The sequence below is a fragment of the Lethenteron reissneri genome, chromosome 72, assembly GCF_015708825.2.
Source record: "Lethenteron reissneri isolate LAM-NWPU_2019-01 chromosome 72, ASM1570882v1, whole genome shotgun sequence".
Classification (NCBI taxonomy): domain Eukaryota; kingdom Metazoa; phylum Chordata; class Hyperoartia; order Petromyzontiformes; family Petromyzontidae; genus Lethenteron; species Lethenteron reissneri.
This window is the reverse complement of record NC_083850.1, coordinates 6,190,275-6,205,594: the sequence shown is the minus strand read 5'-3', so window position 1 is coordinate 6,205,594 and position 15,320 is coordinate 6,190,275. Positions and strand designations below refer to the sequence as shown.

Below are 15,320 nucleotides of genomic sequence, written 5' to 3'. Positions count from 1 at the left end.
AAATGAAAAGCTGAAATTCAAGGTGCTGCAATGAGTCCTGAAGAAGTTTCCACCTTCGATCCCATGCAGTTGGATCCCGAGAGATGGCTGGATGTAATGGAGTGGCTCGAGAGTCAACCAGAGAGCTCGGGGTGACTGAAAAAAATTACGTCATGTGGTTATATCTATTAAGCCGTATCGAGTACTTTTGTGTGTAATTTTGACCATTTTAGTTTTAGAGTTTTTGTGAGAGTTTATTGGCGTGCACAGTGGTGGTTTGTAATGTTATCGGATTACTTGTCGAAGTGGTGTGATGAGGACTGGTTGTGAGACTGTTCAATTGTAGTCGTTAAGTGTTCCTGTTGAGCTGAAGTTGGAATGCGTCTGTAGGTACATCTTTACTCAACATTTTAAACGTTTCAGTTTTCAAGTATAAAAAAATCGACTTTAGATAGCCGATTTCAGGATGTACATTGATGACGCGTTTGTTGGATATATGGCCTTGACTTCAACATAGACGCACCGTTAACAAATGTGGTGAACTAATAAGGAAATGCTTTGGTATTCCTGGAACGGAAATGGTTTGCATCCTACTGGAAATGTGTGAACATAGGACATAATACATATTTCCTTCGAGTTTTGACATAAAAATGATTGCAGATTAATAAAAAGTATTTTTAACAAATGTTTGTCCGGTCTTTATTTTATAATGTTCCTAGCAAAAATATTAGAGAATTTCAGGTGGAGGATCTCCGTCACACAAGTGTGCCCTTAACCGGCAGCATCTTGGCTGTCTACCCGATTAACACGTGTTCCTTGAGGGGAAAGGTCCTCGTAGTTAATCCTTCATCAACGTACCAGTCCCTAATCCCTAAGTATGTCGGGGATAAACTGTACTCTATAACATGTAAACTGTAATACTAAAAACTATAACACTAAACATTAAACGATTATAAACTAGTGTTTTAATTTATAACCATTTAAACGGAGGTAAGGTATTATAATATCATTAGAAGCATTAGAATCACAGTGTGATCGTATAAGAATCACGCACAAACCCATTCTTAACTCATGAGATTATGAATCGTTACAATTATTATAACAATCGCAATTTGTGACAAAGCGAAATTCCCACAAGCAAAACACCACGCTCACGTGACGAATTCTTAAACAAACTGCAACACTCAAGTGACAGAACTCAACAAAAAAACGCCGCAATAAAAATAACTACATCAATGGGCAAATCCTAAAAACAGACAACACACGCACGTTAGTAGCTGTTAGAAGAAGACAACACCTAGCACCTTCAACTATACACATCATACAGCCAACTCGTAAATGGGGCGGTATATGACAGCCTTCGCTGCTGTCGACGGGGCCAAGCAGCGAGTGTTTAACTCCACTGTTTCAGAATCCGTGTCATCACGCGGCCACAGCGCCTTAGCCAAACTACATCTCCCCAACAAGGCAGCCTTCCCTATGCTGTGTATTTTAGCAGTATATTTACGGACGCACTTTCGTCTAGAAAAGACAGGCGACTTGTTCTACCAACATGATTTCAATTTATATCCGAAATAAGTATGAGTTCATTCATGAGTAGTATTCACTAAGCCCCGATAGCACTAACCTACACACAGTTATGATTAAACAAAGTAAACATTAGTCGCTCATCCCAGCTCAGACATGATCATAGCAATTATTTCCAAATCCGTGTCGGGTCCCACGAGAACAGGGCACGGCCACAAACTCTCAGATTGTAAACTCACATTGTATACTCTAACATTATAAACTCTAACAATATAACCTTTAAACTATGATCTATACATTGTAATGCTTTAAAATAACACTATAAACTAGTTTTATAGTAAACTATAATGGTGTGAGCTATACATTATAACGCTATAAAATAACAAGAAACTGGTGTTAAAGATTAGAACACCGAACATTGAATTGTGATATTCGAATTCACACCGTGGTCCTCTAGTAATGTCTGTATGTAATATGTATGCATGTAACATGTATGTATGTAATATGGACGTGCGAAAAATAGTGGAATATGTGAAACAGAAGGTGCAGGATTAGGATGTAATTAAAATTATTTGAATAACACTTTGGTGGTATTAGGATCAAGCTGCCCACTGCTGGATGAATGTTCCATCTCAATGGCATCAAATAGCAATATTCAATATGAATATGTAAAATAATCGCACAAACCCAATATTAGCCCGTGAAATAATGAATCGTTACAATTGTAATGACTCCGGACTCAGACTGCAGAGGGTTCTTTTATTTAGCCGTTAACGCGGTTTCAGACCCCAGGCGTCACGATATAGCAACGACGACGACGAGACAGCAACCAGCCAACACAGCCCCAAACCTCGTTCCTCCCCCTCTCTCATTCTCGGCGTGAACCTCCGCCCACACTTGGTCTCGCCTTCCCTTCTCGAACTCTCTCTATCTTGTTGTCACCAATTGTCCCTTAGTTGACGCACTGTCTTTACATCACCCACCTCGATGACCTCTACCTGACCCCACCATGGGCGGATGAACTTGGGGGATTTTCCCGGTGGCACCTGTAGGCAATACAACCATGCCCTGTCCCCCACTGCCCATGGAAGCACGTGTTCCCGCCGCCCCGTGTTCTTTTCATTAGCGGATTGCGCTCTGGTGGGGAAATGTCCTCGTTAGGAATTGTTTCGCAACGTTCAGGTCCAGAATACCGATGTATACTGGGAATCACCTGTACTTAAAAACATGTAAACTAATCTTCACCAATGGTATGGTGAAGATCCGGACTGTGCCCTCTGTTCCATGCCAGCCAACCTCAGGCACATTCTCACAGGGTGTAAAACAAGCCTCACCCAAGGACGCTACACTTGGCGTCACAACCAAGTCCTTAAAAACCTTGCGTCCGCCCTGGAGGACAAGCGAGCTGCCACCAACTCCCTACCACCCCCAGCAGCATCACACCCCTTACGGACGACCTTTGTCCGCGAAGGGGCTAAACCACTGAAGAGCGGCTCTACACCAATAGAGCGAGACCAGCTGCGCTTGGCCCGCGACTGGAAAATGCTAGCTGACATTGGCCGGCAACTTGTGTTTCCTCCGGAGATCGCAACCACCACCCTAAGACCTGACATGGTGCTCTGGTCCCGTTCGCTCAAGAAGGTCTTCATCATTGAGCTCACAGTACCCTGGGAGGACTCAGTAGATGAGGCTTATGAGCGAAAACATCTGCGCTATGCCGATCTAGCTGCCGAAGCACGGCATCATGGCTGGAACACAGAAGTCCGACCAGTGGAGGTGGGCTGCAGAGGTTTTGTGGCAACATCTACAACCAGACTGCTTAGAGACCTGGGAATTAAGGGCCAGAGCCAGCGTTCGGCAATCAGAGCTGTATCGGAGGCGGCAGAAGGCAGCAGTCAGTGGCTCTGGATGAAGAGGAAAGACCCCAGCTGGGCCCCAAAGTGAGAGGGCCAGGAGGTATGCAGACAACAATGCTTGACTCAGGGAGGAGGACGCCCCTGCCATGCATAGTCCCATGGGATGTTGGCTATCAACAACAAGGCAACTCCTATGACTAATTGGGAATGGGACGCAAGCGTAGGATTGATCACCCTGTCGCTGGCCGCCTTTGGGGAGGGTGTATAGTATGAAAGGCCGAAACACCCTAGGAACCAAAGGGTCACTACTGGCGATGCGCTCCCCAAATTTCACCAGGCTCACTGTTCATGAACTCTTGGAAGTGCTTGCACAAAGGATAATAACATCTCATCCTGTGTTCTTTGGAATCTGAATGCGTACATATTACATACAGACATGTTACATACTCACGAGCATAGTGTGATTCTTAGGGGACCACGGTATGAAGCTAAGAATTCGAATGAGATTTGAATATCACACTTCAATGTACGGTGTTCTAATCTGTAACACTAGTTTATGATGTAATTTTATCGCGTTATAATGTATCGCACATAGCTAATATTGTTAGAGTTCACAACATTTTAGTTTACTATACTAGTTTGTAGTGTTATTTTAAAACGTTACAATGTGTAGCTCATAGTTTAAAGGTTATATTGTTAGAGTTTATAATGTTAGAGTATTCAATGTGAGTTTACAATTTGAGAATATGTGGACGTGCCCTGTTCTCGTGGGACCCGACACGGATGTGGAAATAATTGCTATGATCATGTCTGAGCTGGGATGAGCGACTAATGTTTACTTTGTTTAATCATAACTGTGTGTAGGTTAGTGATATCGGGGCTTAGTGAATATTACTCATGAATGAACTCATACTTCTTTCGGATATAAATTTGAAATCGTGTTGATAGAACAAGTCGCCTGCCTTTTCTAGACGAATTATCGTCAAGTGCGTACGTAAATATACTGCTAAAATACAGAGCATAGGGAAGGCTGCCTTGTTCGGGAGATGTAGTTTGGCTAAGGCGCTGTGACCGGGTGATGACACGGATTCTGAAACAATGGAGTTAAACACTCGCTGCTTGGCCCCGTCGACAGCAGCGAAGGCTGTCATATACCGTTGGCTGTATAATGTGTATAGTTGAAGGTGCTAGGTGTTGTCTTCTTCTAACAGCTACTAACGTGCGTGTGTTGTCTGTTTTTACGATTTGTCCATTGATGTTGTTTTTTTAATTGCGGTTTGTTTGTTCAAGAATTCGTCACGTGAGCGTGGTGTTTTGCTTGTGGGAATTTCTCTTTTTCACAATATTGTGCTTGTTATAATAATTGTAACGATTCATAATCTCATGAGTTTATAATGGGTTTGTGCGTGTATTTATATAAATATATTCCGTCTTTTGTTATTCGATGACATCTAGCAGTGGAAATCGTGATTGTAATATGACCATGTTGTAATTCTAATAATTTTTATCCGATCCTTGCACGTACACTATACATACATTTGAACAGTGTTAGATTCTTATACGACCACACTGTGATTCTAATGCTATTATAATACCTTACCTCCGTTTATATGGTTATAAATTAAAACACTAGGTTATAATCGTTTAATGTTTAGTGTTATAGTTTATAGTATTACGGTTTACATGTTATAGAGTACAGTTTATCCCCGACATACTTCGGAATTAGGGACTGGTACGTTGATGAAAGATTAACTACGGGGACCTTTCCCCTCAAGGAACACGTGTTAATCGGGTAGACAGCCAAGATGCTGCCGGGTAAGGGCACACTTGTGTGACGGAGATTCTCCACCTGAAACTCGCTTAACATGTTATTGCTAGGAACATTATAAAATAAAGAACGGACAAACATTTGTTAAAATACGTTTTTATTCATCTGCAATCATTTTACGTCAAAACTCAAAGGGAATATTTATTACGTTCCTATGTTGACACATTTCCAGTAGAATGCAAACCATTTCCGTTCCAGGAATACCAAAGCGTTAAAGTTTCATTCCCCATGATGTCCTTATTAGTTCACCACATTTGTTCACTGTGCGTCTATGTTGAAGTCAAGGCCATATATCCAACGAACGCGTCATCAATGTACATCCTGAAATCGGCTATGTAAAATCGATTAATACCAATAAAAAAGCTATGTACTTGAAAAAAACGTTTAAAATGTTGAGTAAAGATGTACCTACAGACGCATTCCAACTTTAGCTCAACAGGAACACTTAACGACTACAATTGAACCCTCTCACAACCAGTGCTCATCACACCACTTCGGCAAGTAATCCGATAACATTACAAACCACCACTGTGCACGTCACGAAACTCTCACAAAAACAATAAAACTAAAATGGTCAAAATTACACACAAAAGTACTCGATACGGCTTAATAGGTATAGCCACATGACGTAATATTTTTTCAGTCATCCCGAGCTCTCGGTTTGATCCCCGAGCCACTCCATTACATTCAGCCATCTCTCGGGATCCAACTGCATGGGATCGAAGGTGGAAAATTCTTCAGGACCAATTGCAGCACCTTGAATTTCAGCTTTTGATTTCAGTTTCCTATCATTGTGGACCTTCTGATGCATGTTCATGGTTGATGACCGTGCAAATGCCTTCCCACACACAGAGCACAAGAATGGCTTCTCACCCGTGTGTGTTCTCTGGTGACTTTGAAGATGTGATGACTTTGCAAATGTCTTCCTACACACAGAGCACAGGAATGGCTTCTTGCCCGTATGTGTTCTCTGATGGTCTTGACAAGTTGACGAGTGTGCAAATGCCTTTCCACACACAGGGCACAGGAATGGCTTCTCGCCGGTGTGTGTTCTCTGGTGACTCTGAAGATGTGATGAGTGTGCAAATGTCTTCCCACACACAGAGCACAGAAACGGCTTCTCGCCCGTGTGTGTTCTCTGGTGACTCTGAAGATGTGATGACTGTGCAAATGTCTTCTCACACACAGAGCAATTGAATGGCTTCTTGCCTCCGTGTACGTGGGGCTGTGGAGAGCGTCTCTGCTCCATGTGCGCGTAGTAACAGCAGCGGTGTTATTGAGTCAAAAGTACGCTATCGGCCGCAAGGATGTTTAGCGTTGAGTTTTGGATTTTGTTAACTGCTAAAACAAGAACGACACTCGCGTCTAATCGAGACGCAAAAAAATCCCGTAAATTTGACGACGAACACGTTTAAGAGTTCATCCGCGAAAATAGACACTTACTTGGAGATTCACGGTATATCGATGTCTGGAACCCGTCTGATAATGTCGCCACGAACTCTCCCGACGCAAAGTCGCCTAACTGTCGACACAGCAATTGTGCTCGCCAGGCTGCGTTGTCTCGCGGTTGAAGGGCGATGAGCAGAGCGACGAGTCGAGCGTCCAACCTCATCAAGTTCCCTCTCGAAATGGCATTGAGCTCTGCTTCCGAGCCGCCTTATAACTCCCCCCCTAGGATCCAATCCTTTGTCTTTCAGGATATTTGCATTCGATTGTTAATTTATGAAGGCACAATCCGCATGTCTTTTAACATACCGAAGGGTAATGTGCCCATTGTGCGTCATGCATGAATATGTAAGTGCATCTCAGTGTGTAATTGTGCGCCTATTTTGAATAAATGGAAAAACTTTGTCCTCGATTTAAAGTGAATGCAGAGAAATTAACATGTAACTTTAGAAAAGGAAGAGAGCGGCCGTCTCGACGAGGGAGTGAAACCCAATAGGTAATATTCTTTCACAGCGTTACAATGGATAGGTTGTAGTTCATAGGTTATAATATTATGTTTCACTATGATAGAGCTTAACATGTGAGAGTCTACAATATCAGAGTTGATAAAATGCGACGATCAAGGGCGTCAATCGGGTGAGTTTGAACAGAGGCTTTAATCAAAAGCGTCATCCCATCACGGAACACCACCTCCCTGCGTTTATTACAGCAACAGAAGCAACTACAGCAGCAACAACAGCAGCAACATCACATTTCGAGGGCAACGCAGCTACTTCCGATTCTGCTGCCCAGCTGTTTGTAGTCGGGACCTGCTCTCGCAGGACCCCACACGTCTTTGGAAATGATTGCGATGATCATGTCTGAGCTCAGAATTAAGTCACTCAAGATTACTTTTTTAACCATAACTTTAGGTAGGTTAGTGTCATCGGGGCTCTGTGAATACTACTCATGAATGAAATCACACTCCTGTATGACCGACATTGTACTAATTTTGGTTGATCGAGTAGAACAAGGCACATAACATGTCCAGACGAATTCTTATCAACAACAGTGTCCTTAAATATGATGCTAAAATAAATGTTAACACTGGATTAAACGTGCACCTCTTAACCCCTCCCTCGCATTTACGACTAACAATTTGCATTTGCACATAACATACATTCAAGTACAGTAATTTGCTAAAACGACCAAATTGTCATTCTAAAATTTGAATGCCATTCTTACCCTCGACCCCCACAGTTCACATATCCGACCGTCGGTTCGATTGAACGGACAATTAACAAACATGTGTAGAGTTCCATTATAATACTTCTAATGAAATTAAAATACCGTACCTCCGTTTATGGTGGTATAAATTATAAAACCAGTTGGTAGCTTTTTTTGTCGTTTAATGTTTAGTGTTATTGTTTATAGTGTTATCAATTTACGTGTTTTTAAGTACAGGTGATTCCCGGTATACTTCGATATTCTGGACCTGAACGTTGCACCGTCTCTCTGGGGAACCGTGTGGTGTGTGTAGCGAGTATCACGGGGTGGGTGGGTAGTGTGGTGATAGTGGTCACGGTCGGCACCGATGCACGAGCACCGCCACCACCCCTACTGGGCGGTGGACCTGCCACCACAAAGCAGCACGCGGCGGAGGAGTGAGGCGATCGCTCTCGCCACGCGAGCGAGGCCCCCTCGCTTCCTCTTCTTTTCGTGCATCTCCACCTGCAACTCTTTTGTTTTCTCCTCCGTCTCATCCTCCTCCATCCCCTCTTCTTCATCCTCCACCACCATCTTCTCCTCTACCTCCTCTTCTTCCTGCGCCACCTCCATCTTCTCCATCTTCTTCTCCTCCGCTAGCACCATCTCGTCCTCCTTCATCTCCTCCTCAACTTCCGGCACCACCATCTCCACCACCGTCTTCTCTTCCTCCTCCACCACCATTGTTTCCCCCTTGTCCGTCGTCTCCATGTCCTCCACCACGACCATCTCTTCATCCTTTGTTGTCTCCTTGTCCTCCATCTCCGTATTGTCTTTCTCCTCTCCCTCCGTGTTCCCCTCCATTGTCACCATCACAATCTCGTCCTCCTTTGCCTTCTCTTCCTCCGTCTCTACTTCATCCTCCATCTCCTTCACCTCTTCCTTCGTCTCCTTCTCCACAACCTCTGTCTTCACTTCAAAGGCCTGGACGAGTGAGGAGGAGGACTGAGCTGGCTCAGATCTGTGAAGAGACAACACGACACCGTTCTAGATTTGAAGCTTTCGTGACTGCAATGATTCATATTCTTAGGTTTTTTCGGTAAAGTCACGTAGGTAAAAAAACATTAAAAAGTAAAATAAAATAACGTAAAAAATAAAAATCACGACGTTTCGGAGGCAACACAAGCTTCCGTCTTCAGGTGGAACCGTCACAGCCACGACAGCTGTATCAGGTAAATGAGAGATTGCAGAAGCTACCACTTCGTTTATATGATGGTTGGAGAAGGTGGTGGGGCAAGGGCCGCATACTTTTATTAATATGGTAAGGTGAGGTTTAAGACTAAGAATAGACTGCATATCAAAGGCTGAGCCTTTGTTATGGAGAGGTGCGGTTTGTGACTCAACCTGTAACAGGGAGACCACCACTAGACATGGTAAAACTGTGATGGTTGTCTGTCAAACACGACACCGTTCCACCTTGCTGCTACGGCAGACATCGCCATCTCCCCATCGTCCGTGGGTGGAATGTGTGGCGGATTAATTCGAGCTGAAAAGAAACAGCAATAACGACATGGCCAGTGAGTGTGCTTAGTATTGGTGCTGTCATTCTCATGGCGCCAGGCTATCCTTGAGATAGGTGCAGCTGTGTCTCACACAGACTGCTGTAGTTTCACAGTAGTGGGTGGCGTTGCTGTGCAAATTTAGCTGAATAATTTGAAGTGACATTTTTTTGGTTCTTTCGGTAAAGTCATGTAGGTATAAAATAAAATAAATTAAATCACAACGTTTCGATTGTAACACAAGCAATCATCATCAGGTGGGAAAACCACAGCAAGAAACGTTCTTGCAATAACGACATGGTCATCGAAACGTCGTGATTTAATTTAATTTATTTTATTTCATACCTACGTGAATTTACCGATATAACCAAAGAATATGGATCCCTGTAGTCACTAAAACTTCAAATCTAGATTGAACATATTCTATATGTATATTCTAATTGACCCCTTGCACATAATGTCCTAAGCATTTCAAATGGCATCGATAGAGATCCTGAACGTCCACTGTGACGGAATGGGTGTGGATCTGTGTGGTCAATGCAGCAGCAATAATAGCCAGGGCGGGAAGCAAGATCTGAACTGTAATGGTGAAGAATGAGTGCACGAAAATTTGGTCGCTTCAACACATCCACGATTTAAAAAAAGTGTCCGTCAGTGATTTGTGGTCGAGAGAGCCACCTCCCTTGACGTCAAAGGCATCTCAGAGTGCATTGCATGCGATGAGCCTCTCGCATCTCTCATCTCATCGCGTTTTAAATTGGACACCCCTCTCAGTGGTAGCTGTCGCTGTGCATTACAAGGCGAATTGGCAGCTGGCCTAGAAACAGGCGATAGACAGCGAAAATCTGAAGGTGGATGGAGGGTTACATGGTGAAGATATGCCCACTTTGTTATGTGGTCTAACCAAGAAACCAGTTATGAAAAATATGTCCACAGTATAGTAGAATGTACACGTGGGGTTTGCAGTGTCTGTGAATTTTGAGAGCGCGACAGGGCTTGAGCACCTGTGCATCACAGCAACATTGACCTGGGTTTGATTTCCACGTTTGGCCACATTCTCCGTGTGGATTGTGCAGCCACCTGTTCTGGGAATGTTCTGCAGCTTTCTCCCTGTTACTAAACCCACACAAGCAATGCAAATTGTTCAATTTGGATCGCAAACAGTATCAACTTTCTTGAAAAATGCGAGCAAACTTGGCAGAATCCTCCTGAAAAAAAGTCTTGAGACCGAGTAAGGCTGATTCTGCGTGAGAAGCATGGCAATAAATAACAAAAATAAACACACAGGGCGCACACGCAGAGTGGTTTACCGTGGCTCAGCGACTCCGGAGTTTGCTTTATCTTCTTGGAAGCCCTCTTCTCCAAAGCTCGGAGCAATTGGGTCCCACACAGGATTGGAGGACGTGGTGGCGGTGGCGGCGGTGGTGGTACTGCTGGTGGTAGCGGTCTGGAGCCATTGTCGCTCGATCTTGGCGAGGCGCTGCTCCTCCTCGAGGCGCTTTTGCTCCACAAGACGCTGCTCCTCCATCAAGTGCTCCTCCTCCTCTTGACGCTTCACCTCAACGAGGCGCTTCTCCTGCATGAGACGTTTCTCCTCGAGGAGCTTCACCTTGCGAAAGCGCCTCTCCTCAAGACGCTTCTTCTTCTTCTCGAGACGCTTCAGCTCTATGAGACGCTTCACCTCAAAGAGGCGATTCTCCTCCATGAGGCGCTTCTCTTCCTCGACCCGCTGCACCTCAATGAGGCGCTGCTCCTCGACAAGGCGCTTCACTTCTTCCACCCGCTTCTCCTCCATGAGGCGCTTCTCTTCCTCGACCCGCTTCACATCTATGAGGCGCTTCTCTTCCTCCAGATGCTTCTCCTTGAGACGCTTCACCTCGCGAAGGCGCTTCTCCTCCATGAAGCGCGTTTCTTCAAGGAGGCGCTTTTCCATGACGCGTTTCACGTCTTTGAGGATATTATTTCGAAGGCACTTCTGCTCCGTTTGGTGCTTCACCTTGGCGAGGCGCTTCACCTCATTGGGGCGCTTCTCTTCCATTGGGCATTTCTCCTTCGCAAGGCGCTTGGCCTCCTGGAGACGCTTCACTCCGCTGAAGTTCTTCACCTCCCCAATGCTCCTCTGTTCACGCGAAGATAAGCACATGACCATTCAGACATGCACACTCAGGACAAAATCCATTCTCGCAGGCACACAAACATGGACGGGCACATAGACAAACAAAAATGCATACTGGCACATCTATGTACGGATGCAAACATGCACATTAACTCATGGCATGACGTGATGATGGAGGGATGGAGTGATGGTGTTGGGAGATGGTGTTGTGATACGGAGAGGAGAAATTGTGGAATGTTCTGGAGAGACGGTGCCTTGTGATGGTATTGACGCTTTATGAGGCTCTATGATATTGTATTGATTCTCGATTTGAAGCAATCGTGACTGCAAGGATTCCTACTCACGTATGTGACTTTACCGAAAAAACCTAAGAAAGAGTCACATACATGACTTTACCGAAAAAACCTAAGAGTATATTGTATCGAGTTGGTGGTGATGTAAAGAGATTGTGTGGTGATGTGAGGTGTAGTGATGTTTTGGTGCAATGGTGTGGGAGTGTGGAGAGAATGTGGTGTTTGACTCCCATAGACCCCATGCACACCTTTGGGGAACGATTTTCATAGCTTTGGCCTGGGAAAGGGTCCACTTCATCCATAATGTCCCCCCACGTGGTCGACCGGCGCCATGACTCCCGGACTACGGAAAACAAAATTAATTCAAAGGACGAGTAATGTATTAGAGAACGAAGCACGTGGATATTCACACAACTAATTCTGAGATTCTTGTAATTACCTCTTAACACATAACATGACCTGCTGTTGAGAAACATTAATCACATGGCAGTAAAACATTACAAGTCATATTTTTGTAAGCATGTTGAGATCATCAATTTCATAAAGTTGAGACCCCCATTTAAACAAAGATGCTTGAAACGCAGCTCTAAATCCATGCTGTCTGCACACTTGACCGTTTACCTCTTCCCATCAGGGAGCTGCCTCCTCTGCATAAAAGCCACGTGATTCAGGTAACTGTGACTTACCATCATAGTCCTCCAAGATGTCAGCCCACTTGCGTTGTCTGTCCATGTTGTTGGGAAGCAGTAGTTTCTGTTTGATGTTGGAGGGCCCTTGGGAGGTTGTAAAAACGCTAAGATTTAGCAACCTTTTGAATCACTCATCCTCTCAATTATTACATATTTGACCACTCGCTGTACCAATCAAATCACTTTCGTGCCTTAATTCTATATTTGAAGCTTTCGTGACTGCAAGGATTCATATTCTTAGGTTTTTTTCGGTAAAGTCATGTAGGTAAAACATTAAAATTAATAAAAGTAAAATAAAATGAAAATCACGACGTTTCGAAGACAACCGTTTCTTTTACAAGTCCACTCACTCGCTTGTTTGCCCACTCACGCGTGCGTCAGATCACTCACTCATCCACCCACGCGAACATGTTTATTCCAACTGCCTATTGCATTAAACATAATCGCCAGACATAACCGTGATGTTTAACCTCTAATCCAGACAAGCATGTGGATGCACAGCCCATTCGTATTAATCGACTGCTTGATAAAGGCCCCCCTATGCCTTGTAGGTCATTGGCGTCAAATGACAATACTTAAATCATTTGTTATAACCCGAGAATGACGTCGTAGGTCACTTGATGTCATAGATACCGCCCATGTGGCTGTGACATCACAGATAAGAGACGTCTATGGCAGCAGCTTGGGTCTGAACTAAAAGGCAGACTCCTCCCCCGTGTTGGATAACATTCAAAACATGTAATGCAGGGCACAATTATGCAGGCAATCAGAACACAATCATTATAGACATGTTAATCATAAAAACAGGTTAGTTATGAACGTTTTAAATGTTGACCTGCTTTGAGTCTAAACAATGACAGTAACAGCAACATATCAGAGCATGCCAAGTAACCTAATAGTCATAATTTGGTTGCAGAAAATCCAAATACCAAAATATTCAAAAATAATGAAGCTTTAGTTTGTAGTCAAAACGTGCAATAAAAGTAAACAACACACATCGTCAACAGGGACGCTCACCTCGTTGACGATTCGCTCTGCAAAGGCTTCTTCTGCTGCTGCTCACTCGTGCGCATTCCTCTCGACTGCGGGTGGAGGCGTGGCTATGACGTAACAGAGGTGACGTCACTACAGCGAGGCTCCGCCCCCACGCGCTTGGCGGGCGCACCACGTGGTGCAGTGCGGGTGGTGTGCGTCACCGGAAACAGCAGAGCCCTCTGTTCGACATTAAACATTTGCCCCCTCGCTTTGTGCTCTCTTTGATGTCGCCGTTACTGCGGCGAGGACTGAAGCGATGCCTGGCCATCAGGCCTGGCATATACCTAGGCCTCAGGCTTCATATTTGTTCGTAGTTATTTTTTGTTTGATTGGAATTATTAACTTGCATTTCATTAATTAAATTTCAAGCGTATAAACACCATCCCATTGGTTTATTTACTTTTAAATTCAGGTTTTTTATTAAGAATTTTTGGTCTGTAGTTATATTTAAGTGAGTGAGGTGGTTGTACTAAGTGTGAATTTGAGTTCCATGTAAATTATTATTGTGAAAAGGATTTGTCTGTGTGCACCTATCCTGGCAGTGGTAATTAGGGCTTTTTATAATTTAGTTGTTAATGAGATTGTTTATTTGTGTGTGTCTGTTATCTATGTCTGTGTCAGGTTACATATCTATGTTTGGAGCTGTTTGTGTTTGTTTATTTATGATGGGTGGTGATGATGATGTTTCTTGATAATGGATGGTGGTGATGATGATGATGGGTGGTGATTATGAAGGGTGGTAATGATGATGGTTGGTGATGATAATGTGTAGTGATTATGATGGGTGGTAGTAATGATCATGGGTGGTGGTAATGATTGGTGAGGTTATGATGATGGGTGGTGATGGTTATGGATGGTGATGATGATGGGTTGTTGTGATTATGGGTGTTGATGATGATGGATGATTGGTGGTGGTTATGATGAATGTTGGTTGTGATGGTTGGGTGGTGGTGGTGGTGACGATGGTTGGTGATGGTGAGTTGATAGTGATAATGATGATTGAAGATGATAATGGGTGTTGATGCTGATGATTTGTGTTGATTATTATGGGTGGTGATGAGTAAATGAGCCACCACCCAATACATAACAGTAACAGAAGTAACTAAAGCAGCACCAATAACAGCAGCAACAACAGCAGCAGCAACACGTTTTGAGGGCGACGCAACTACTTCTGATTCTGCTGTTTCTGCTGCTCGACTATTTGTAGACAGGACCTGCTCTGGCGGGACCCCACACGTCTTTGGAAATGATTGCGATGATCATGTCTGAGCTGAAAATTAAGTGACTAAACGTTACTTTGTTTAACCACAACTGTGTGTAGGTTAGTGTCTGGGGGCTCAGCGAATACTGCTCATGAATGAACTCGCACTCCTTTATGACCGACATTGTAGTAATTTTGGTTGATCGAGACGAACAAGGCACGTGCCATGTCCAGACGAATTTTTTTTACCAATATTGTCCTTAAATATGATGCTAAAATAAACGTTAACACTGGATTAAACATGCACCTCTTAACCCCTGCCACGCATTTACGACTAACAATTTGCATTTTACACGTAACATACAGTCAAGCAGAGTAAAATGCTAATACGACAATATTCTGATTCTAGGAATTTGAATTCGATTCTAACCCTGCACCCCCCACAGTTCGCATATCCAACCCCCGGTTCGATGGAACGTTCGCTTTACATACATTTAAGCAGTGTGGTTATAATACTTATAATTAGATTTGAATACCGTACCTCCGTTTATGGTGTAATGAATTAGAAAACCAGTTTATAGTCATTTAATGTTGAGTGTTATCGTT

The 15,320-nt window shown here is 43.8% G+C and overlaps 1 protein-coding gene across 1 annotated transcript in view; it reads right to left on the bottom strand.

The window, feature by feature from the left end:
- LOC133361351 (zinc finger protein 91-like) overlaps positions 1 to 15,320 on the bottom strand; it is a gene marked incomplete at its 3' end in the record, with an annotated part of 52,789 nt that overhangs the window by 24,727 nt on the left and 12,742 nt on the right. The window contains exon 3 of the mRNA XM_061580281.1: positions 6,000 to 6,364. Coding sequence (XP_061436265.1) covers positions 6,000 to 6,364 — 365 coding nt within the window. The remainder of the gene's footprint in view (positions 1 to 5,999; positions 6,365 to 15,320) is intronic.